The 25,511-nt window shown below is 35.7% G+C and overlaps 3 protein-coding genes across 3 annotated transcripts; all 3 read left to right on the plus strand.

The window, feature by feature from the left end:
* Positions 1–284: 284 nt before the first annotated feature.
* On the plus strand, positions 285–3,926 carry LOC117929857 (protein SIEVE ELEMENT OCCLUSION B-like). The gene is made up of 7 exons (XM_034850277.1): positions 285–666; positions 1,231–1,335; positions 1,477–1,925; positions 2,146–2,258; positions 2,367–2,509; positions 2,625–3,116; positions 3,207–3,926. The coding sequence occupies exons 1-7, from the start codon at positions 352–354 to the stop codon at positions 3,846–3,848; spliced, it is 2,259 nt and encodes a 752-aa protein (XP_034706168.1). The 5' UTR covers positions 285–351; the 3' UTR covers positions 3,849–3,926.
* Positions 3,927–12,853: 8,927 nt separating this feature from the next.
* Positions 12,854–16,713, plus strand: LOC117930381 (protein SIEVE ELEMENT OCCLUSION B-like). Its single transcript, XM_034851009.1, has 7 exons — positions 12,854–13,263; positions 13,824–13,928; positions 14,072–14,520; positions 14,742–14,854; positions 14,963–15,105; positions 15,271–15,762; positions 15,852–16,713. The coding sequence occupies exons 1-7, from the start codon at positions 12,907–12,909 to the stop codon at positions 16,491–16,493; spliced, it is 2,301 nt and encodes a 766-aa protein (XP_034706900.1). The 5' UTR covers positions 12,854–12,906; the 3' UTR covers positions 16,494–16,713.
* A 2,437-nt stretch (positions 16,714–19,150) lies between these two features.
* Positions 19,151–22,319, plus strand: LOC117930382 (protein SIEVE ELEMENT OCCLUSION B-like). The gene is made up of 7 exons (XM_034851010.1): positions 19,151–19,410; positions 19,551–19,655; positions 19,750–20,198; positions 20,412–20,527; positions 20,634–20,776; positions 20,937–21,422; positions 21,519–22,319. The coding sequence occupies exons 1-7, from the start codon at positions 19,204–19,206 to the stop codon at positions 22,158–22,160; spliced, it is 2,148 nt and encodes a 715-aa protein (XP_034706901.1). The 5' UTR covers positions 19,151–19,203; the 3' UTR covers positions 22,161–22,319.
* Positions 22,320–25,511: the final 3,192 nt, after the last annotated feature.

Raw genomic sequence — 25,511 nt, forward strand, 5'->3', positions numbered from 1 at the left:
ATTCGCTGGTGCCAAATTCGCGGGACCCAGATCTCTCTTTTGATTCAAAAGTAACTGCTGCTTCTGGGACCACCCAAAAGAATAAAATCGTGAAACAAGAAGATGATCAGTCACGAAAGCAAGTCTTGGTCCAAAGTATTTGAATTTTAATTATGTCGGAAGTAAAGAGTTAGATTCAGTGAGGCTCGCTTTATTCGTTTGTGAAGGGTATATAAAGGGCAAGCAGTCTGCAAAAGGAACACAAGCCATCTTCTCCTCTTCCGTTCTGCCTCAAAATCTTAGCTACTTGCCTTCTTTTGCATACCCAAAACGGTGACTACCAACAAAGCCATCTAAGGTCCATTGCAGCAAATGGCCAAAGAACTCAGTAACCCAACTCCCATGCAGCAAGTGAACAACCCATCTCCGATGCAGCAAGCGATCAACCCAGCTCCGCTGCAGCAAGTGTTGAAGCCCGCAGAAACCACCAAAATCAACCCAGTTCCCTTACAAAAACTGATCAAGCATGATAGGAGCATGATAACCATGTCTGATGACAACATGATGGTGAAACAAATTCACGCAACCCATGCTCCTGATGGCCGAGAGTTTGATGTTAAGCCTCTTTTCCAACTCGTGGAAGACATCCTGAATCGGGCTACACCGGGTGTTGATCCCTTAATTTCGGTATAACACTCCTATAACCTCTTATGTAGTAAGGGCCTAATGTTTCTGCCAGTTTCTTTTGTTCAGGCTGCTTTTAATTACTTGACCTTGTTCATTTTTTTCAATAGCCAAAACAAAAGTAAATGCACATACCAATCAAGGATTCCTAGCCAGCACAATGTCATACTAACTAGCCAACTCCTATGTTATCTACAAAATCAACACAAGAAATTTTTACGCCATATAGTCATTTATCTACATCTAAAATATTTTCAGAATAACAAACTTTTTACTGCCGAAGTCCACCTTTTTCCTACTATATGTTTTGAGGATAACATCTATTTCAAAATTTCAACTCCTTCACAATAACACTCTTCTTCTTTTTCCAAATGCTCGAGCTGCTTCCATGGGGTGAAATCATTTAATTCAAAAACATTAGAACTTCCCCGTTTTAGTTTGTTGTGTTAGTTAAGAGCATATGCAATTGACAATCCTAATTAATGAAGGATACTTGAATGAAAGGGTATGCAGATACAAATTTTCTATGCATTTATAGTAGCTAATCCACTCGTGATTTCATTGCAGGCTGCCCAAACACGCATTGAAACTTCTGATGATAGGACAAATCAAGCCAGTTTCATTGCTTTGCTCGAAGCACTGTCGTTTACCATTGATCGAATTTCCTGCGAGGTTATTACAAAGAACTACTGCAAAAATTCATTTCTTAGAATGACATGCAGAAAACTCATCCCTTATGCATTATACACATGGCATGATTACGTTTTATTTGTTTCTTTACAATGACATGTGATCAATCAATTATGTATTCAGATAGCATACAAGAGTTTGGGCGGAGGTGACGCTCATGCAACGACACTCTCTATATTTAACCTGTTAACAAGCTATTCATGGGAAGCAAAGCTGGTGCTAACCCTATCAGCTTTTGCTGTGAACTATGGTGAATTCTGGCTCCTTGCTCAGATCTCCTCATCCAACCAACTTGCGAAATCAATGGCAATCCTTAAGCAAGTGCCCACCATCTTGGAGCACTCTGGTCAACTGAAACCACGGTTTGATGCTCTTAACAATCTCATCAGGGCTATGGTGGCAATTACCAGGTGCATTATTGAGTTCAAGGAGCTCCCGCCCATGTATATAAGCCAGGACGTACCAGCATTAGCAACAGCAATGAAACATATCCCCACTGCTGTTTACTGGACCATCAGGAGTGTTGTGGCTTGCGCAACTCAGATTACAACCTTCACTAGCATGGGCCATGAGTATGTTATAGTCTCTTTGCTGATATATCATGCTTCAATCTTTCAACCTTAGTAAAGCAAAGTACTGCCAACTAAATATCTTTTCCATTTGCTAATTTTCCAAATACAAAAAATAAATGCCTCTGATTTTGTGGAAGAATTATATGATATGCCACTTAATCCATTGGGAATGCTGGTTAGGCAACAATCATTTTACTTATGACAATTGCAATGATTTTAGGTACTGGATATCTGCTACAAATGAGGCATGGGAACTGTCCACCATGGCTCACAAGATCAATAGCATACTGGATCTTCTGAAGAAGCAACTTACTCTTTGTTACCAATACATAGGTAAGACCACCAACCCTTTCCAAATTTATGGAAGCAAGTGTTGCACAGCTAATGTAAATACCAATGAAATGGATTTTAAATCTGACAAGGGATTGCTGTTTGATGCAGATGATAAGCGGAATGCTGAAACTTTTCAAATGCTTCTGAATCTTTTTGAGAGTATTCACATTGACAACATGAAAATTCTCAGGGCACTGATTTCTCCCAAGGATGACGTGCAGCCACTGCTTGAAGGCTCTACAAAGAGAAGGGTTCACTCTACAAACATATCACTGCATTACTGCATTGGCAGTAGCACTATTCCATGAAACTGTCATATATCCACTTCGTTACTACTAACCTAAAGTTCTAACTTTAATGCCGCAGGTTAACATAGATGTGCTGAGGAGGAAGAATGTTTTGCTGCTTATATCAGGCCTATCCATCTCCCATGACGAGCTTTCAATTCTGGATCAGATCTATAATGAGTCTCGGGACCACGGGACTAGGATGGAGAGTCAGTACGAAGTTGTGTGGATCCCAGTTGTGGACCGCTCAGTTGTGTGGACAGATGCCATGCAAGATCGGTTTGTGACTCTGCAGGCCACAATGCCATGGTATTCAGTCTACACTCCTACACTGATTGATAAGGCAGTCATCAGGTTCATCAAGGAGGTGTGGCACTTCCGGAACAAGCCCATCCTTGTGGTGCTAGATCCACAAGGAAAAGTGGTGAGCCCTAATGCAATCCACATGATGTGGATATGGGGGAGTACCGCCTTCCCGTTCACTAGTTTGAGGGAGGAAGCTCTTTGGAGGGAAGAGAGTTGGAAGCTTGAGCTGCTGGTGGATGGTATTGACCCAACCATACTGAACTGGGTAATTCACCTTCACCAATCTAAACACACATCTTTACATGTGGATGAATGACTTCACTTATCTGGAGATTTTATTTTATTTTTTTATCAGATCAAAGAAGGAAAATTCATTTACTTGTACGGAGGAACTGACATGGAATGGATCCGAAAATTCACAACCACCGCACGGGCAGTTGCATCGGCTGCACGGATCCCCTTGGAGATGGTGTACGTGGGACAGAGCAAGAAAAGAGAGCAAGTCCGGAAATGCACAACTGCCATTACTGTGGAGAAACTTAGCTACTGCTGGCAAGATCTTACCATGGTCTGGTTCTTCTGGACCCGACTGGAAAGCATGATGTTCTCCAAGATCCAGCTAGGTAGTACTGTCGATGTCGACCCTACGCTGCGGGAAATCAAGAAACTGATCAGCTACGACAAGGAAGGAGGATGGGCTGTACTCAGCAATGGATCTTTTATATTCGTCAATGGCCACAGCAGCGCTGTTTTGCTCACCTTTACCGAGTACAATGCATGGAAAGACGACGTGCCCCCAAAGGGCTTCGACATAGCTTACATGGATTACCATAATAAGCTTCATAGCGATTCTCGGCCCTGCTGCCGTTTTGAGTTCCCTAGCGAAGTTGGAAGGATTCCGGAGAACATCAAGTGCCCAGAGTGCCTCCGCATCATGGAGAAGTACATCACTTTTGGGTGCTGCCATGACGAGAACGCCATAAGCGCACTCTACTAAGCCTCTACTTCTGTTTTGCATATGATGTATGCATGTTGCCTGTTACTGAAATAATTCCATGCGTGTGTTTATTTGTTTTCCCCTTCCTGTTTTTCCGTGTGATGTAATAAGATTTTATTGTCTCGTTGCATCCACATGATGTGGAAGGAAGCACCTTGTAAACTCCATGTCGTTATTACTATTAGATGTTGGAGTTTCCTTTAAATATTATCCTTGTTTTGATCATGCTTATGTGTTCCCACGTAGTTGTCACTATACAATTCAGAACCGAAACTGAAGACCAATAATACGTTCATATATAACTCACAATATAATGATTCCCCATGTTTGAAATGTTGGAATATAGAATAGATTCAGATAAAGGGAAAAAGCTTGTTTTTATACAAAGAATTTGTAAAATTTAAATTTAATACACTAATTACCCAAAGATAATTAGGATTTTGTACACCTTTTGATCAAAAGTATTATCTTAATTAATTATTTGACCATCTAGAAACAAAGTGGGTACTGATTAATTTTGATCATCATAAGTATTTTTGACTTGAAAATACATAAAATTTGAATTATTTTTAAAGGTTTTCATTTTATGTATTTTTTTTTTTTATAAATTTGTGCATGAAACCCACCTTTCCACACATCCTCTTTATTACTACATTTAATTCACTATAAGAAAAAACGTTAACCATGATGTTTTTTAAGTGTCAAGAAATATATTCAATGGCGCTTTCCCAAAGCGTCATCTACTAGCCTGTTATAATAAGTATTTGCCTATAATGACGCTTCTAGAAAGTGTCATTAAAGAGAACCTGGACGCTTAAAAAAAGTGTCATAATTGGTTATATCAAACTACATTGACACTTTTATAAGCGTCATTGTTGAGTAGAAGAAACCTTGACACTTTCTATAAGTGCCATTGTTTAGCAGTTTCAAATATCGAACTATAAGGACACTTTTAGAAAGCGCCACTAAAGAGAACCTTGACACTTAAAAAAGTGTCATTGTTAGTTGTTCACACTACATTGACATATTTATTAGTGCCATTATTGGGTTGTATAAATGTTACTCTCATTCCTTGACACTTAGTAAAAGCATCAAGGAAGATAATTGTTTAATTTTAATTTAATAATTGTTGCACCTAATTTTTCACCTTCTATTGAAATAATGCATACACATAAGAAAAAAAATTATGTACCAATGAAATTAGTTGTTGCACCTAATTTTTCACCTGGTAATACATTTCCAAATTGCAGTATTTAATCACAAATAGAGAACTTGTATTTCATAAATAAGAAACACAAAAAAGCTAAGATATATTTAAAAAAAATATCATAACTCTAATGTTTAGTCCCTTAACATAGTTCATTTTTTCTTTACATGCAACCCATTTCTTTACATGCAACCCAATTGTGCTTTGGTCTTTAACATACTCCTTCATGCTACCTTATCCAACTACAAGGTTAATTTCCCAAAAAGCCGGCCTACATGCACCAAAAACTAAAATCAATTACAATTTCAGAAAAAATATATATAAGTGAATACTTCTAGAAATAGAGAGAAAGAAATATATGAATTAAATAGAAAATAGGGGATATTGAATAACATTTAGATTCCCCATTAAATAGTTATAACTAATTATTTATATTCAAATATGAGATTATAGTTCGAAATTCATATTTTCGAACATATTTTCAATTACTAAGAGTTCTACAACAAAATTAATTTACTCTTTGAAGCTTTTGCTCTAAGGCACATATTTTCAAACCTAAAACGAGTTTTGTTCCCCCTTTTCCCATCTCCATCTAACAAAATTGGGGCAAGATCAAACATTGACCCAACTAGAATGCTCTGTAAAATATCACCAAAATGACTATTCTAATCTTTCAAAGGAAGGAACCAATCTAATCTTGAAGCAAAATGATTATTTATACCTCCTCACCAAGCATAGGGTCCTCTAATTTGAGTTAGATCATGCAAATTAATCTCCTTAGTTATGTCCAAGAAACACCTCATAGTAGATGAACACTTGGGACAATTCCTCTTTTCCCTCAAAATCTTAGCATATTGACACCTTCATGGACACACCAAGGATCAGTCCAAAACCCTCTAATGTCAGTCAGTTCTTCCCAAAAGTCCTCTCTCTACCCCCTAAGAAAAGGCCCGTACTCCTTAGTAAAAATTAATACAAAATTATCCTCATAGCTCATAAATTGGCAAGAAACGGAAAAAGCACACACCTCCATCTCAATAACCTCTAAAACCCAATATTTTTTGGTGAACTATTTTACTCCCTTGTTTCTAGGTGTTACTTTTCAATTTTCTTTCAATATCCCTTCTTTGTTTTAGGTTGAAACTACAGCCAACAAGCGATGTTTTTCTGGGGGTGGGTTCTTTAGGAAAGAGCAACTTAGAGCAAGGAGTGAGCATGAAAATTGCAACTATGGCTCTCACTAGAAGACCTAACTCTTAATTAGTGAATAGTTCTGGGTTATGATGGACCATCAGAATATAAGGCTAAAATGTAGCTAAGAAATAAAATTAAATAAGAATATTTGGAATGTTTTATGTAGATTAAACTTAAAAATAATCAATTAAGATTTGAACTAGACTTCAACTAAAATTAAAATTTGATTCCTTGCTTGTGTAAAAACTAAAATAAGAAAGATTGAATGTCATGATGAGTTATTGAGAGGTTTCAATACTTTACATAGACTTTTGATTCACCCCACTGGAAATTTTATCATTTCTCTTATAGTTTGATTGGCATAATTTACTTATAACTAGTCTTCAACATTTCATAAAAGTATCATAAGCATTTCATTTTTGTTCTTTTTTCTTCTTAATATTTTCTTGGCCAAAGAAGGATTTTGCTTTTATGGAGCTTTAAGCGTTGCCATATATGTAAATAAGTCTCAGCTATACACCGATTAGATTGGGTTGTTATATCTTAGAAAAGATAAGAAAATTTAGTAATGCATTTCTAACATTATCAAATCATTGAGATTTTGAATCTCTTTAGAGAAATCGCGATTTTTGTTCTCTTAACCAAATTGTTCCTGTATACTACTCAATTAATGTTATTGTATTTTTATTATTATTTGAAAATCCTAATAGCAACAATTTTAAGGAAAGTAAGAAAATTGGAACCCATTAATACAAAAATCTATGTGAATATTGGAGATCTCAAAAGGCCTTTTTGTTTCAAAGGAGTACGTGAAGTGAGAAAGAAAAGTTCTATCTCAATCTTCTCAGTCACTTACTAAGAACAACACAAAAAGTAATCCCTACTAATTCTAGGAATAAAGATGAGCTCTATGAGCAAGAAATAGAGATTGAGAGATATGAAAAAGATGAATGTGATTGTTGATATTATCTCTTGGATTGTGTTTTGATGAACATTTTTATGATTATTATGACACTACCTATTTTCCTTTGAAAAAAATTGGAAAGCCTTGCAAGTGGGAACAACATCATTAAAGCAAGTGCAAAGAAGTAAAAAGTATTAGTCAACTTTTCCATAATTAGATGTTTGGAGGGAAATCCATTGTAAACTAAAGTTCAAGACTTCTGAATAGTAGTAGTCTTATTTTCTGAATCCATTTCTAAAGGAATCAAAATTGGTGACAGCCTTATTTTCTTTGTATCATTTACAAATTACCACCATTATGGAAGGAATTTGAGGAAAATATGTGCCATAAACATAAGGAAATGTCCTTAGAAACTTTATTCACACTTGTCCATAATGATTATCAAGGATGAACCCTTTCTTATCAAGGATTTCTTTCTATCTTTTCAACAACTAAGGAGTCCTTTATGACTATGATTACTAAAATGTTTCAAAGTGTTGAAGGATTTAAGTGTAGAATCTGGTACTAATAGGTATGTCTACCATTTGATAGGTTAGTTCAAGGTATACACTTCTTTTAAGGAGCCTAAGACAATCATGATCAATGATTCACACACTACTCAAATATTTGGAAGCTGTAAGGTTAAGTTAAAATTCACCTCTAGAAGGATGTTACCTTTAAACATTATGTTTGTACTCATTCCATAATCAAGAATCTTATATTAACTTAATCAACCAAGTTTAAGCAAACAATGAAATCTAACCAGGGAGATTTTTGTAGGCAATGGTAATGCTTACGATGAAATGTTTAAAATGAATATCGAAAATAAAACATCTTCTAGTTTTGTTTGTATGTGTTTTTCTTTAAATGTTTGTCATACCCGTATTTCCTGATATAAGTAGAAAATCTAAGAGAAACATGAATAGTTTGGAATTAATTCTTAATGTCAAAAAAGGACTTCAAAAAATATGAGACATTTGCTATGACCAAAATCACCAAAAAAAAAAAAAGGCATCTTAAAAGTGTTAAGAAGACAATAAAATTGTTAGGTTGATACATACAAATTTATGTGATTTTAACTTATGGAGGAAACAAATATTTCATCCCTTTTATCAATGATTTTACAAATTATACTCACATTTACTTATTGAAAAATATTAAATATTTTCTCAAAGTAGAAAACCAATTTGATCAAAAAATTAAAAGAGTTAGAAGTGATAGAAGTTGATAGTTTGAATATTTTGAATTCAACTCTTTTAATTGCTTAGTTTTTTTTAGAAAAATTCATAAGAATTTTCCATCATATGATTGATTATTTTAGTTGAATTCCTGGTTCATCACACTACTGCTCAGATGGTCTTCTCTCATGGAAAGCAAATTTGCATTGCAACCCTTCTATGCTATTTTCCTAGGTAATGGACAATATTCTTTTTTATTCTCTCGAAACACTTACAAAAGGATTATCTAGCACTACAAAGCATCAAATAAGTTGAGGATATCAAGTTAGCACAAAATTAGGTCATTATGAAGCATGAAAAATATGAAAATCTTGGATTGGGTTTGACCATTTTATCTAAGAGTATGTCAAATTAATCTTTTATAGCATTTGACATCACCATAATTTAGGTGACTTTTGCACACTAATAGATAATGCCTCTAAACTTCCTCAAAATCATGTAGTGAAAGAAATTTCTCGATGTTTATCAAAACCTAAATTAGTTTGGTGTAAAACAACCATGACAGTTCACCCATCAAAGAGCCATCTTCCTAGTAGAACAAAACTAATCAAACTTGATAAACATTAATATATCCATAAACAAAAATATTGAAGTGCCAAAATGCATAGAGGAAATGTAAAGAAACACACAAAAATAATGTGCAAGAACGATGGAATACATACAAATCTAAATTCAAGCTAAATTCTAAACTAATCCAAGCTAAAACAAAAAGAATGAATGAAGAAATCTAAACCCTTGAATAGAGAATGTAAAAAAGGGCCTCTAAAATAGAAGAGTTAAGTTTTTTAGTTGCAATATAGGTACTTATATCCCTAGTCACAAGCTCAACAATACTAGGTGAGGTGATAAATTTTTAGAGCTTTGAATATACCCAACAACTAAAAATATTGGAAATCGGCAAAGCAGTCTATACATCTTCGGAAAGGATGCCAATTTCTATATCTTACTCTGCACTAGTGCTATAGGGATGCTAATTTTTCTAGACAAATTGCGTGCATGTTTGTTTTTTTGCACACTCATCCACGAGAGTGCTAATTAGGTGTGGATTCTATGAGGTGATCCTCACTCTTAATTTCATGGCTTATAGAATCTCGTTACTTTGAACACTTCCCTTGCGACTTCAACTTTCAATTGGAACTTGGAGAGTAGCACTATAATGACCATATAAGTACCAAAAACTAGAGCGAAGGGCAAACATTCGATTTTCCTAAGGTTGGCTCAAAATCTGATTGAAAAAGGTATTATAATCATCATATGCTAATGTCGAAATAGAAGAATGCATTTAGCCTCATTAAAATGATATTACTTGAGGATTATCAGTTTTGTTGTTTAATCTTTCCTTTAAACATACAGAATTTCTTTGATATGTTATTAGAAATAGTACTTCTATATTTCAATGCATAAATAACCATTTTGTAATTATAACATTTAATTTATGGTTTGCAATAATTTCCTTTGTCATTCCATATTGAATTGTTGCATTTTCCATGTCCTCCTGTAGAATTAGAATATAAAAAAAATCTCTTTCAGTTTGAATGAATTGTAAGTTCCTTTTTCCTTTTACTTTGACTTCTCATTCCTTTAAATTTCTTCAATCTCCTTTAAAGTAAGATTGATTTAACGGGTTTGCCCCAATTTTTCTTCATTTCTTTTTAATCTCTTTGTATGGTCCATGAATTGATCAATGGTCATGGAATCTATATCTTTATATTGTTCAATAAGAACAACAATATAATCAAATATTAAATCTAAATATTGAAGGATCTTTTCAATTACCTTAGTATCACATAAAGCCTCCTTCATATGTAAAACTTTGTATTTTCCTCTATTAGTTTGTAATTCAAAGTTTTCTAATATCTTTTATACTTGTTTGGTAGTTGTTACATTAAAAAAATTTCTTAATCTTTATTAATGGTTTGATAGATAAGAGAGTAAAGGGATACAATGATGCTTAAAAACCATCAAGAAAAATATTCCAAAGCATTACCTTCTTTCAATATAATCCTTGATGCTTATAAGAAGTGTCATCTTTTATCACCTTAAGCATCATTATTTTTACCCAAATTTTTGTTACAAGCCAACCTCGACGCTTTCTTCAAGTGCCAAGAATGTCTTACACATCATTGTTTAATACTTAAGTAACATTGACGCTCGTAAAAATAACATCCTAAATAATGTTCATAGAGACAATAATGCTTGTGAAAGCACTATGTGATATTATCTGCCAATATTGACACTTCAAGAAGTGTTATCGTATATTACATCAACTTTGACACTCTAGAAGCATCATGAATGCATACCTTATTTTCAACCTATTTTAATTTTAAAATAATACCATTTTTGGTTAATTTCATTATTACACCTTGCTATTGAAATTTTACACATAAATGTCATATAAAAAAATAATGCAACAAAATAAACTTCAATAAAATGAAATTTATATTATATACAAACGATCGTTCTTTTTCATCATTCTTGTTTCATCTCTTAAAATTACATAATAAACATCATATGTTCCAATCTTAAGACAGAAAGTATTCCTTTGATGCAACTCGTTATACTTCCTCCTGGAGAAGTGCATAGGCATCCTTGGAGGTTGAGCTCTAGTAAAAGCCTCTATTCTTTTGGTATTAGAATACAAAAATTAAAAATACAATAAATTAAAAGAAAAAATATTGAGGAACATATGAACAAGAGAAGAACATATCTTAAAGCTATATCTTAAAGCTTCCACCTACAATGTACTACCAAAGTTTTCTGCATATGCTATTTAAGTTTGTTCAACAAGAAATTATAATCAGACAAATAATAAACTAATCTATTGTGTGATTGAATACCCTAAAATAGTCATCAAAATGAAGGTCAAAAGGTCACTTGATTCAATTATCAATGTCAAATACACTAAAATTTAGACAAAATATAAGTTTTATGAAAAATAGTTTCAACTTAAACCTCCAAAAAGCTAATTAACATAAAATTCATGTGAAAAAACATATTGTTTATCATTGAGAAATAACCAAGATCTTTAATTGATTTAAGGCCCCAATCATATTCTACAATACAAACAAAAACATAGATAGTACTTTAACTTTTTTAACATTAGAAAATTCAGAAATATTATTACTACATTTTTTTTTCGAAATCAATATCATGATATACATACTAATTATTACATATGTTTCCTTTAAAAAGTAGTTTAGATCATTCAAGATAAAATTAAACCAAGTATTGACTAAACTAAAAGATACTAACATTCACAATAGGTGTCATGAACTCAACTAAGAAAGATGAAATTTTTAGCAATGATGACCAAAATGAATGAATGAAATTCATCAAGAGTTCCAAAATGTAAGAGCCATCAAGCCAAAAAAAAAAAAAAAAAGTGTCATTTGGCAAAGGATAATAACACTCACAACATAAAGTAGGAAAAATGCAATTGTTTCGCAAAGGCAATATCATCATTAATCAATTAGCATAGGCTAATGACGTTTACAAAAGAACTAATTTACCTAACTCAACACTTGGGAAACTACTACAAAATTTTCTTATATTATTTTTTTAAATGTAACAAGATAAAAAAATAAAAAAATAAAAAATAAGAAGAGAAAAAAACTATAGAAAAAAATCACATTGTTTATCTATTAATCCCTTTTATCAATAACGTTTTTTAATATTTCTTTTTTGGATTTTGCTTATACATATATATAGTCATAAGAAAAATAGAGAAAATAAAATCTTTAATTCTTAATAGTTTAAATCACGCCAACATCTTTTCTCATGCATGTTGGAATTTCATACTTCTCCCTTTGAAAAAAAAAAAATTATTCTACAATAAAGATAACTTATAAATAAATAAATCAAATCTACATAAGTTTTTATTTTCTTACTTGTGTAGAAACTCTTATAAACACAAATTATTAATCTCTTATTGATTGAAAACTATAATTTTAAAAGAGAAAATAAAAACCAAATTAATAAATTTTCATCTATACAAACATAATATAAAATTTTAATTATATAGATAAATAATATTATTTCTATACTCCTATAAGCCCGCGTATAAAGTGGAGCTATCAAAGCGCCATGGAATGAGACCGTCAAGGTTTTGAATTTTTGTTGTTGCGTTCGCAGTTTGTATGTTTTGATGAAAAATTCTACAAGGAATAAGAAAATTCTCTGGTGCCAAATTCGCGGGACCCAGAGCTCTCTCTTGATTCAGAAGTAACTGCTGCTTTCGGGACCACCCAAAAGAATAAAATCGAGAAACAAGAAGATGCGTCACGAAAGCAAATCTTGGTCCAAAGTTTTTGAATTTTAATTATGGAGGAAGCAAAGAAGTTGATTCAGTGAGGCTCGCTTTATTCGTTTGTGAAGGGTATATAAAGGGCAAGCAGTCTGCAAAAGGAACACAAGCCATCTTCTCCTCTTCCGTTCTGCCTCAAATCTTAGTTACTTGCCTTCCTTTGCATACACAAAATGGAGACTACCAACAAACTCAGTAACCCAAATCCAATGCCGCAAGTGATCGACCCGACTCCAACGCAGCAACTGATGAAACCATCAGCAATGCAGCAAGCGAACCCAGGTTCGCAGCAGGTGATCAACCCAACTCCAATGCAGCACGAAGTAACCACCAAGATCAACCCAGTTCCCTTACATCAACTGACCAGGCATGATAGGAGCATGATAACCATGTCTGATGACAACATCATGATGAAACAAATTCACGCAACCCATGCTCCTGATGGCCGAGAGTTTGATGTTAAGCCTCTTTTCCAACTCGTGGAAGACATCCTGAATCGGGCTACACCGGGTGTTGATCCCTTAATTTCGGTATAACACTACTATAACCTCTTATTTAGTAAAGGCCTAATGTTTTTGCCAGTTTCTTTTGTTCAGGCTGCTTTTAATATCTTGACCTTGTTCATTTTTTTCGATAGCCAAAACAAAAGTAAATGCATATACCAACCAAGGATTCCTAGCCAGCACAATATCACACTAACTAGCCAACTCCCATGTTATCTCCACAAAATCAACACTAGAGTTTGACGCCATATAGTCATTTATCTACATCTAAAATATTTTCAGAATAACAAACTTTTTACTGCCGGAAGTCTACTTTTTTCCTATTATATGTTGTGAAGATAAAATCTATTTCAAAATTTCAACTCCTTCACAATAACACTCTTCTTTTTCCAAATCCTTGAGCTGCTTCTATGGGTTGGAATCATTTAGTTCAAGAACATCAGAACCTCCACATTTTATTTTCTTGTGTTAGGTGAGAGCATGCAATTGACAGTCCTAATTAATGAAGGATACTTGGACGAAAGGGTATGCAGATACAAATTTTCTATGCATTTATAGTAGCTAATCCACTTGTGATTTCATTGCAGGATGCCCAAACACGCATTGAAACTTCTGATGATAGGACTCATCAAGCCAGTTTCATTGCTTTGCTCGAAGCACTGTCGTTTACCATCGATCGAATTGCCTGCCAGGTTATTACAAAGAACTACTGCAAAAATTCATTTCTTAGAATGGCATACAGAAAACTCATATCTCGTATGCATTATACACATGGCATGACTACGTTTTATTTGTTTGTTTACATTGACATGTGGTCAATCAATTATGTATTCAGATAGCATACAAGAGTTTGGGCGGAGGTGACGCTCATGCAACAACACTCTCTATATTCGACCTGTTAACAAGCTATTCATGGGAAGCAAAGCTGGTGCTAACCCTATCAGCTTTTGCTGTGACCTATGGTGAATTCTGGCTCCTTGCTCAGATCTCCTCATCCAACCAACTTGCGAAATCAATGGCAATCCTTAAGCAAGTGCCCATCGTCTTGGAGTACTCTGGTATGCTGAAACCACGGTTTGATGCTCTTAACAATCTCATCAAGGCTATGGTGGCAATTACCAGGTGCATTATTGAGTTCAAGGAGCTCCCGCCCATGTACATTAGCCAGGATGTATCAGCATTAGCAACAGCATTGACCCATATCCCCACTGCTGTTTACTGGACCATCAGGAGTGTTGTGGCTTGCGCAACTCAGATTACAACCCTCACTAGCATGGGCCATGAGTATGTTATATTCTCTTTTCTGATAAATCATGCTTCAATCTTTCAACCTTTAGTAAAGCAACGTACTGCCAACTAAATATCTTTTCCATTTGCTAATTTTCCAAAGGCAAAAAATAAATGCCTCTGATTTTGTGAAAGAATTATATGATATGCCACTTGATCCGTTGGGAATGCTGGTTAGGCAACAATCATTTTACTTAAGACAATTGCAATGATTTTAGGTACTGGATATCTGCTACAAATGAGGCATGGGAACTGTCCACCTTGGCTCACAAGATCAATAGCATACTGGACCTTCTGAAGAAGCAACTTACTCTTTGTCACCAATACATAGGTAAGACCACCAACCCTTTCCAAATTTATGGAAGCAAGTGTTGCACAGCTAATGTAAATACCAATTAAATGGATTTTAAATCTGACAAGAGATTGCTGTTTGATGCAGATGATAAGAGGAGTGCTGAAGCTTTTCAAACGCTTCTGAATCTCTTTGAGAGTTTTCATATTGACAACATGAAGATTCTCAGGGCACTGATTTCTCCCAAGGACGATGTGCTGCCACTGCTTGAAGGCTCTACAAAGAGAAGGGTTCACTCTCCAAACACATCACTGCATTACTGCATTGGCAGTAGCACTATTCCATGAAACTATCATATATAAAAAAAATTATTACCACGACTTAAAAGTTCCAATGTGCATTTTCTTTTTCCCCTTCGTTACTACTAACCTAAAGTACTAACTTTAATGCCGCAGGTTAACATAGATGTGCTGAGGAGGAAGAATGTTTTGCTGCTTATATCAGGTCTATCAATCTCCCAAGACGAGCTTTCAGTTCTGGAACAGATCTATAATGAGTCTCGAGTCCACGGGAATAGGATGGAGTATCAGTACGAAGTTGTGTGGATCCCAGTTGTGGACCGCTCAGTCGTGTGGACAGATGCCATGCAAAATCGGTTTGAGACTCTGCAGGCCACAATGCCATGGTATTCAGTCTACACTCCTACACAGATTGATAGGGCAGTCATCAGGTTCATCAAGGAGGTGTGGCACTTCCGGAACAAGCCCATCCTTGTGGTGCTAGATCCACAAGGAAAAGTGGTGAGCCCTAATGCAATCCACATGATGTGGATATGGGGGAGTACCGCCTTCCCGTTCACCAGTTTGAGAGAGGAAGCTCTGTGGAGGGAAGAGACTTGGAAGCTTGAGCTGCTGGTGGATGGTATTGACCCAACCATACTGAACTGGGTAATGCACCTTTACCAATCTAAACACAGCTTTACATGTGTATGAATGACTTCACTTATTTGGGGATATTTTTCTTTTTTCTTGATCAGATCAAAGAAGGAAAATACATTTACTTGTATGGAGGAACTGACATGGAATGGATCCGAAAATTCACAACCACCGCACGGGCAGTTGCATCGACTGCACGGATCCCCTTAGAGATGGTGTACGTGGGAAAGAGCAAGAAAAGAGAGCAGGTCCGGAAATGCACAACTGCCATCACTTTGGAGAAACTCAGCTACTGCTGGCCAGATCTTGCCATGGTCTGGTTCTTCTGGATCCGACTGGAAAGCATGATGTTCTCCAAGATCCAGCTGGGGAGTACTGTCGATGTCGACCCTATGCTGCGGGAAATCAAGAAACTGCTCAGCTACGACAAGGAAGGAGGATGGGCTGTACTAAGCAAGGGATCTTTTGTATTCGTCAATGGCCACAGCAGCACTGTTTTGCCCACCTTTACCCAGTACAATGCATGGAAAGACGACGTGCCCCCAAAGGGCTTCGACATAGCTTGCATGGATTTCCATAATAAGCTCCATGGCGAATCTCAGCCCTGCTGCCGCTTTGAGTTCCCGAGCGAATTTGGAAGGATTCCAGAGAACATCAAGTGCCCAGAGTGCCTCCGAATCATGGAGAAGTACATCACTTTTGGGTGCTGCCATGACGAGAACGCCATAAGCGCACACTACTAAGCCTCTACTTCTGTTTTTCATATGATGCATGCATGTTGCCTGCTACTGAAATAATTTCATGCGCGTGTTTCTTTATTTTGTTTTCTTTGTTTTCTCCTTCCTGTTTTTCCTCGTGATGTAATAAAATTTGATTGCCTCATTGCATCCACATGATATGGAAGGAAGCGACCTTGTAAACTTGAGGTGCTGGTGAATGCTATTATCCATCGATTTCCATCTATACTCTACCATCATTAATATTAGCTGTTGCAGTGTCCTTCGATTGCCATCCTTGTGTTGATTATGCTTATGTGTTCCCACGTAGTTCTCACTATAAAATTCAGAATCAAAACTGAAGATCAATAATTCGTCCATATAACTCACACAATATTATCATTCCCCCATGTTTGAAATGTTGAAATATAGAATAAATACAGACCGAGGAAAAAACTTGTTTTCATAACATCCAGTTTGGAAAAAAAAAAATTACAAAATAAGAATTTAAATTTGTAAAATCTAAATTTGATATAATTAGTTAAAAATAATTAGGATTTTTGTGCATTTTTTTTTTATCAAGGATATTAACTTTCACCATCAATATATGATTTATGTACCCATCTTTGATCATTTTAAGTACTATCTTTGATTTGAAAATAAATGAAATTTGAATTACTTTTAAAGGGTTCCATTTTGTGTTTCTTTCAAATGCGTGCATGAAAACCTGCTTTTCCAATGGGGAGATCCATTTCATGTCCTATTTATTACTACATTTGGATGGTTTTCTGGAAATGGGAATCAATAAGAATGACAAATTCAATATCATGAAGATCCGAACTCACTCTAGTGATTTGAATTCTACTCTTCTATCAAATATTGTGATTTACCTTTACTATTCTATCATACCAAACTCAACGTAAAGAGATTCAGAGACTTGTTATCAGTGGGAAAGAGCAACCTAGAACAAGGAGTAAGCACGAACATTCCAACTATGGCTGTCACTAGATGGAGTACTAATGTCGGTGTATAAGGCCAAAATGTAGCTTAGAAATAAAGTTAAATAAGAATATATATTTCGAATGTTTGTATTGTATATTAAACTTAAAAATAATTGATTAAGACTTTAACTAGACTTCAACTAAAATTAAAATTTGATTCCTTGCTTGTGTAAAATTAAAATAAGAGAGATCCAATGTCATGATGAGTTATTGAGAGGTTTCAATATTTTACAGAGACTTTTGACTCATCCCACATAAATTTTATCATTCCTCTAATAGTTTGATTGGCATAATTTACTTAGAACTAGTCTTCAACATTTCATAAAAATGTCTGTAGCCATTTTATTTTTGTTCTTTTTTGTTCTTGATCTTTTCTTGGCCAAAGAAGGATCTTTCTTTTGTGGAGCTTTAAGCTCTTCCATTTATGTAAATTGGTGTCAGCTATACACCGATTAGATTAGATTGGGTTGTTATATCTTAATGCTCTAATTCCCAAAGTCATCTTTGATAGGTTGGGGGCTTGAAGTTAAAATATCTCATTCAGCATTTTTGCCCTTTGACTCTACACCAATTGTGAGAGTAGAATCCAAACATACAATGAAAACAATAAAAAATAAAAAAAATCATTAACTATATCTTTAAAATTCTCGTGTATTACTTATGCTAAATCCCTAATATTTTTAGGATTAATTTCTTTCACTTCTCCTGATATTTTGGTTAAATATATCTAACCTTCATGGGTTTGAAATTTTATCAAATACCTTTCTTAACTATCATTTTCATTTTTCATTTTCACTTAGCTTATCTTTCATTCAAAATAAAGGTGGTGTGTGATAAAGTTTCAAACCTATGAAAGCTAGATATATCTAACCAAAACCTCATAGGAAACGAATGAAATTAACCAATTTTTTTATAATTAAACGTTTCAAATATTTCAAGTGATTTCAAATTTCTAATTTAAAGTAAACAGAAATTTCTAATTTGACTCCACTCCCAATAAATGGCTTTATACATTCAATTATGTCGCATAGTTAAATGTAATACCATCCCTTGTAGCCACGGGATTTACAAGATTTGATAAGGTTGGTCAAGATTCCAAAGATTGTTTGCATAAAATGCTGCCCGTTGTGATGGGATATAAAGGCAAATATAATTTGCCCAACTGTCAAATCTTCAACAATGGTCATTTTGTTGGATCTTGCCTCTGCTTTTCTTAGCTTCTTTATTGCTCACTATTTCTCACAGTACGAGCTATTTCGCTGGTTAACGACTCTGTATCATTCCATGAGTGAACATTTATTTCCATAAAAGGAAGCAAGGAACAAACATATTAATCTTTTTCTTTTCACTTTTCTTCATAGTTTTTGGGTAAATTAATAATATTCAAGGATGCCAATATTCGATTGCTACCATCATCCTATCATGTAGCATTTGTATATCATGTTACAAATGTAACATTTGTAACATTTGTAATCAAGAAGAAACTGCCTCTCTTCTGGATCAATTCGAGAAGAATAAAGTGATGGGGACAAGGGATGGGGGCCCCAAAGTCAGTCTTGGGACAGGCCTTCTTTGATTTATTAATTACAATGGAAGCAAAGAATGATTCAACTGTGATAGCTTTATTCCATTTGTGAAGGGTATATAAAGAGTAGGCAGTTGGAAAGAAAAACATTATCCATTCTCCCCTCTTCTGCCCGAACCTTGAGCTTCTAAGCTTTCTTTTCTCACCCAATATGGCCAGCAGAATCGCAGCACCTTCACTAACTCAATTAATCAGGGGTGAAAGGGGCAGGATAAAATTGTCCGATGAAAACGCGATGATGAAGCAAATTTATGCAACCCATACTCCTGATGGCCGAGAGGTTGACGTTAAACCTCTTTTCCAGCTGGTAGAGGACATTCTGAGTCGTGCTAGCCCTGCAGTTGATCCCCTTTTTCTGGTATAACAGCTAGTACTGAACATTTCTTTGTTGTTTTGAAAGAATTGTTTGCATTGAAGTGATTTGATTCAAATCACCATGGTAGAGGCCTATAAATTTTTTTATTTATATATGCTAATCCGCTTTTGATTTTATCACAGACTGCCCAAACCCGTGTGGAAACATGGGATGATAAGACTCAGCAGGCCAGTTTCATCGCGATGCTGGAAGCACTGTCATTTACAATTGATCGAGTCGCCTGCGAGGTAATTACAAAGAACTAATTCAAAAATTCATCTCATAAACATCCTTTTTTTGTTTATTTATATTGACATTCTCCTTAATGAATCATGTATTCAGATAACATACAAGAGTAGTAGTGGAGAAGATGCTCATGCGACCACACTGTCCATATTCAACCAGTTATCTTACTTTCCCTGGGAAGCAAAGCTGGTGATAACCCTAGCAGCTTTTGCTTTGAGCTATGGGGAATTCTGGCTGCTTGCTCAGATCTACTCGTCCAACCAACTTGCCAAATCCGTGGCAATTCTTAAGCAAGTGCCTGTCATCTTGGAGCACTCGGCCTCACTGAAACCCCGATTTGATGCTCTAAACGATCTCATCAGGGCTATGACGGATGTGACCAAATGCATAATTGAATTCAAGGGACTACCATCTGTGTATATTTCTCACGATGCAGCACCACTTGTCACAGCAATGGCACATATCCCCACTGCTGTTTACTGGACCATCAGGGCTGTAATCGCTTGCGCATCTCAGATTTCAAGCCTCTCTAGCTTGGGCCATGAGTATGTCTTCCCTATCCATTTATGCTAACATATCACACTAGAACTCTTCGGCCTTTATTACCAATATGCCAATACTAGTTAGTACATTTCCATCTGTCTCCTGATAAATAGAATGAACATATTCCCCTGATTTTATATTAAATTATATAGCATGCTAGTGAATCTGTTTTAGGGTTGTTCGTGATTTCCTTATTACATTTGGAATGATTTCAGGCATGCGCTCATGTCCAGCACAAATGAGACATGGGAACTATCCACCTTGGCTCACAAGATCAAAAACATACTGGACCTTCTGAACAACCAACTTGCACTTTGTTATCAGTACATAGGTCAGAACACTCAGCCATTCTAATTTTATGGAAGCAAGCGTTGCACAGCCCATGAAAATCATAAAAATGAACATTAACGCTGATGAGAGATTGCTATTTGATGCAGAGGAGAAGATGAATCTTGAAACTTATCAAATGCTCCTGAATCTCTTGGAGGGTGTTCAGATTGACAACATGAAGCTTCTCAAGGCACTGATTTATGCCAAGGAGGATCTGCAGCCCCTTCTTGATGGCTCTACAAAGAGACGGGTTTGCTCTTCAAACACATTACAGCATCACCATTGCACATCGGGGACAATCACATTTAGACAAATCACTAATACCACTAACGCTACTATTAGAAATGATTTACACCCGGGCTCATATATTATAATTGAAGTTTTAATATGCATTATTTGTGCAAAAACAGGTAAACTTAGACGTGCTGAGGAGGAAGAATGTGTTGTTGCTCATATCAAGCCTAGACTTCCCTCGTGACGAGCTCTCAATTCTTGAACAGATTTATAATGAGTCCCGGGTCCATGCAAGTAGGATGGAGTATGAGATTGTGTGGATCCCAATCGTGGACCGTTTTGCTGAGTGGACAGATCCCCTGCAAAACCAGTTTGAGACTCTGCAGGCCACGATGCCATGGTACTCGGTGTACTCACCTTCACTAATTGAAAAGCCAGTCATCAGGTTCATCAGGGAGGTGTGGCACTTCCGGAATAAGCCCATCCTTGTAGTGCTAGATCCACAAGGGAAAGTGGTGAGCCCTAATGCAATCCACATGATGTGGATATGGGGGAGTACCGCCTTCCCGTTCACCAGTTTGAGAGAGGAAGCTCTGTGGAGGGAAGAGACTTGGAAGCTTGAGCTGCTGGTGGATGGTATTGACCCAACCATACTGAGCTGGGTAATTCACCTTTACCCATCTAAATACACAGCTAGCTTTACATGTGTATGAATGACTTCACTTATCTGGAGATTTTTTTTATTTTTATTTTATCAGATCAAAGAAGGAAAATACATTTACTTGTATGGAGGAACTGACATGGAATGGATCCGAAAATTCACAACCACCGCACGGGCAATTGCATCGACTGCACGGATCCCCTTAGAGATGGTGTACGTGGGAAAGAGCACCAAAAGAGAGCAAGTCCGGAAATGCACAACCGCCATTACTGCGGAAAAACTCAGCTACTGCTGGCAAGATCTTGCCATGGTCTGGTTCTTCTGGACCCGACTGGAAAGCATGATGTTCTCCAAGATCCAGCTGGGGAGTACTGTCGATGTCGACCCTATGCTGCGGGAAATCAAGAAACTGCTCAGCTACGACAAGGAAGGAGGATGGGCTGTACTCAGCAAGGGATCTTTTGTATTCGTCAATGGCCACAGCTCCAGTGTCTTGCCTACCTTCAACGAGTACGACGCATGGAAGGAGCATGTGCCTTCAAAGGGTTTCGATATGGCTTGCTCTGACTACCATAATAATCTTCGTCCAGATGCTCGCCCCTGCTGTCGCTTCGAGTTCTCCAGCACTGTTGGAAGGATTCCAGATACGATGAAGTGCCCGGAGTGCCTCCGCAACATGGAGAAATACATGGCTTTCCTTTGCTGCCACGATGAGAGCACTATCAACGCACTCATCTGAAGTACTCATGTCGCGTTTCTTTTTACTGGGCATGCACGCATGCTACTGAAATAACTTTGCAGTGTGTTTTCTTTTTTCCTTCTGTTTCTGTTTTCCGCGTGATGTAATAAAATTTGAGTTCTTAATTAAGCTTAATATGATTTCAGTTTCCAAACATTACTCTATATGATGTTGATTTGGAGAGTTGAGGCCTTTCCTTTCACTGTCCAAAGAGGGAATATGTTGATGCCAACAAAATTAATGGTGAAGCAGTAGGTGGTACATGAGGATACCCATAGGATATATCAACTCCTTTGTTACCATTACAATAATTGGATAATATTTTTGTTGAATGTTGTATAAGCCAAGGTAAATAATGAGTTAAAAGTTTGGGAGAGAAGAGAAGCCAAGTTTTGCATCCCCTTCTTGGTTTTCACAAGTAGAGGCAATCACAAGATTGCACATGTGTCTTTCCTTGCTAGTAGTTAAGGACCTGTTAGAGCAGCGCCACCAATTGGTTTGATGCCCCATTGATGGTGCACCACCTCCTAATTTAAGGAATGACTTATCTTAGCCATTAGGATGAGTTTCCCATGGTGAGTGTACTAGTGTATGTGATGCACACTGAATAGAACCTATGGTGAATCATGATGCGAGGCTATCAATTGTCATGATTCACCAACCTACTATATTGCATGGACTCTCAATATTGAGAAGATATTGAGTTTGTACCAAAATCAATAAGAGACTTTAGCCTATGGATGAGATCTTAAAGTGGTCATATATCCCTATGGATTGGATCACAATTGATGAAGATTGGCGGCAACATGTATTCTTAATAAAGACACTATGATATCTCATGGGATTGAAACAACGTGTCCCATTAAGTAGTCCAAAGGACATATGATTATGAAATCTCTAATGCTACAATAATTCCTTTAATGGAATTTGACATATGCTCCTTAGAATTAGAGTATATCAGTTGATCACATAATAAGTGGGATATATAATTCAAGGATTGGAGAGATAATTTTGATAGGTGATAGCACTACCTTGTTAGATTACAAACGCTAGTTCATAGGAAGTCTGCATGCAATGGATAGTAGGTCACGAATCCTGAGCTTCGTATCGTTGTTATTTACATAGGATATTGGAGTGCAGTTGATTTTCTTTAGTGAAATTTTGAATCAACTTCAAAATTGGATTCTAAGGGAGCATGTACTCCTATGAGTCTTAGTGGTCCCCACTCTAAGCTCATATACCATGATGACATGGTTTATGAGGGTTAAATTAACTCTAAGTTCATTCTTGTGCATAAGAGCGTTTTGATAATTACGCAAGGTTGCAAAGGGGATAATGAACAAGGTTTTTATATTAGACTAATTGATTAATTAGATGGCCTTATGTGATTAATTAATCAATTAGGACCTGTTTTAGGCTGGATTAAGTTACCTAAGTTTTGATGGGTTCAAGTCACTTAAGCCCAATGGGCAATCCTATAAATACCCCCTTATGGGTTTGGGTTTCCTAATGACTTTAGTTAGTCATATTCCACATCTAACGAGAGAGAGAGAGAGAGAGAGAGAGAGAGAGAGTCAAAGTTTCCACTCTTCTAAAGCCCACACTTTGCAGTGTCAAGATCATAGTTCGAGTCATCGGGCAAAAGATCTTGGGTATACGAGACCTCTAGACTATTCAAACATGTTCTTCACCACAAAGAATTAATCTAGGAACATCTAGATCTAGGTGTGGGGTTCAAATCTCTAAATCTTTATTCTAAAATGGTTTTTATTATCATTTTATTCCGCTACAATAGATTTAAAGATGCCTAAGGATATAGATCCATGCACCCTATGAGATTCAGGGCATGGGAACGAAGTAATCCAGGGTTCCCAACAATAGGTTCCTTGATTTGGGGATAAGGTCTTACACATGCCATAAATATGAGGGTGGTGTTTAATCAAATTAAATATATATCTTATCACATTAAATGTGTTTACCATGGCTTGTGAGGTCAACCCATATATGAGGGATTGATTTGGCATTTATCTCTTGCTTGCTCTTCCTAAATTGTATGTCCATATTTGTGTTGACACATGCTCTTTGAATGACATGTGTCATACATTAGTAGTGTCCCACATTCATTATCCTTATAGTTCCTACTCTCCTTCTTCCCTTTATTTTCATACATGGGGAAATTTCTATACAGGAAAATCATAAGGTAATATGGCAGCAAATGTACTTTTGTTCTTCAATTTTAGGTTATTTTTCCTCTACATATAAAGATTCTTCCTCCTGTTGGTTGTTATTCTCATTTATATGTTCATCTCTCTTTTTTCTACTCTTTGTGTTCTCATTCTTTTTATAGTCCTTCCATTCTTTGTCTTCATCCTTTTCTTAAGGTTTCATGACCTATGATGATGTGGTTATGGTCTATTGTTTTCATATTCCTCTTGTTGGAATATTTGGAAAGACCATTTTAAGCCCTAAATCATAAAAACACATGCATCTAAATATCCTAAAGATCTAAATCTAAACACAGAGGGAGTATTCATAATTCAAAAAACTTAGATATAGGGGTTTAAAAGCATTTTACACCTTTGATTTAGATGTTCCTAAATCAAAATCTAGATAATAAAGAAGATCTTAATCACCTTATGATCTTCCACCTAATCATGTCTTCCTTGAATTTTGATTGTGTAGAGTGGTGACACATTTTTCAAGGGTGAGAGAAATGGAGGCTCTTTGGGAGACAATGACTAAGAGTATGTTTAACCTTAAACTCCTAAGGAAGTTTATATAAAAAATTTTGTAGGTTTAAATGACTTTGTCCAACTTGGGCTTGGTTCACTTAATTTAATTCATTAGGTTCTAATTAATTAATTAATTAGTACTACTGAACTCCAATTAATTAACTAACCTAATTAAAAAAAAACAAAACATAGGTATAATCATAAAATCCTTTGCAACCTTGCATTTTTGCCAAAACGTCTTTATGCATATAAATATTTAATTCTCCATAAACCTTAAGATTTTAACAAAGAGTATGAACTCAAGTGGAGACTACTAGGACCCAAAGAAAAATACTAACTACTTTATAATTTAATTTTAAAGTTGACTTAACACTTCACTAAATTGAATCAACTCTACTCCAATACCCTATGAAACTACATCAAGATGAAATTAATTAAATTAAATTAAATCAATTTCTCATGCCTATGACCTACTATCCACAACATGCAAACTCCTCATGAACTGGTGTTTGTAATCTAATGAGATAAATGTTATCAACCTCTTAAGATTACCTTTACTATTCTTAAGTATCATATCCTTCTATTTTGTGATTAACTGACATACTCTAGTTTACAAATA

The sequence above is a fragment of the Vitis riparia genome, chromosome 14 (assembly GCF_004353265.1).
Source record: "Vitis riparia cultivar Riparia Gloire de Montpellier isolate 1030 chromosome 14, EGFV_Vit.rip_1.0, whole genome shotgun sequence".
In the NCBI taxonomy this organism is placed as follows: domain Eukaryota; kingdom Viridiplantae; phylum Streptophyta; class Magnoliopsida; order Vitales; family Vitaceae; genus Vitis; species Vitis riparia.

What these genes read in the sequence shown, in the direction of transcription:
- LOC117929857 (XM_034850277.1), top strand. Translation starts at nt 352, where the DNA reads ATGGCCAAAGAACTCAGTAACCCAACTCCCATGCAGCAAGTGAACAAC. An exon ending in TTCACTAGCATGGGCCATGA is followed by an intron (nt 1,926 to 2,145) that starts GTATGTTATAGT and finishes CAATGATTTTAG; the next exon opens with GTACTGGATATCTGCTACAA. An exon ending in ACCCAACCATACTGAACTGG is followed by an intron (nt 3,117 to 3,206) that starts GTAATTCACCTT and finishes TTTTTTTATCAG; the next exon opens with ATCAAAGAAGGAAAATTCAT.
- LOC117930382 (XM_034851010.1), top strand. Translation starts at nt 19,204, where the DNA reads ATGGCCAGCAGAATCGCAGCACCTTCACTAACTCAATTAATCAGGGGT. An exon ending in CAGTTGATCCCCTTTTTCTG is followed by an intron (nt 19,411 to 19,550) that starts GTATAACAGCTA and finishes ATTTTATCACAG; the next exon opens with ACTGCCCAAACCCGTGTGGA. An exon ending in CTCTCTAGCTTGGGCCATGA is followed by an intron (nt 20,199 to 20,411) that starts GTATGTCTTCCC and finishes GAATGATTTCAG; the next exon opens with GCATGCGCTCATGTCCAGCA.
- LOC117930381 (XM_034851009.1), top strand. Translation starts at nt 12,907, where the DNA reads ATGGAGACTACCAACAAACTCAGTAACCCAAATCCAATGCCGCAAGTG. An exon ending in AAGGCTCTACAAAGAGAAGG is followed by an intron (nt 15,106 to 15,270) that starts GTTCACTCTCCA and finishes TTAATGCCGCAG; the next exon opens with GTTAACATAGATGTGCTGAG. An exon ending in ACCCAACCATACTGAACTGG is followed by an intron (nt 15,763 to 15,851) that starts GTAATGCACCTT and finishes TTTCTTGATCAG; the next exon opens with ATCAAAGAAGGAAAATACAT.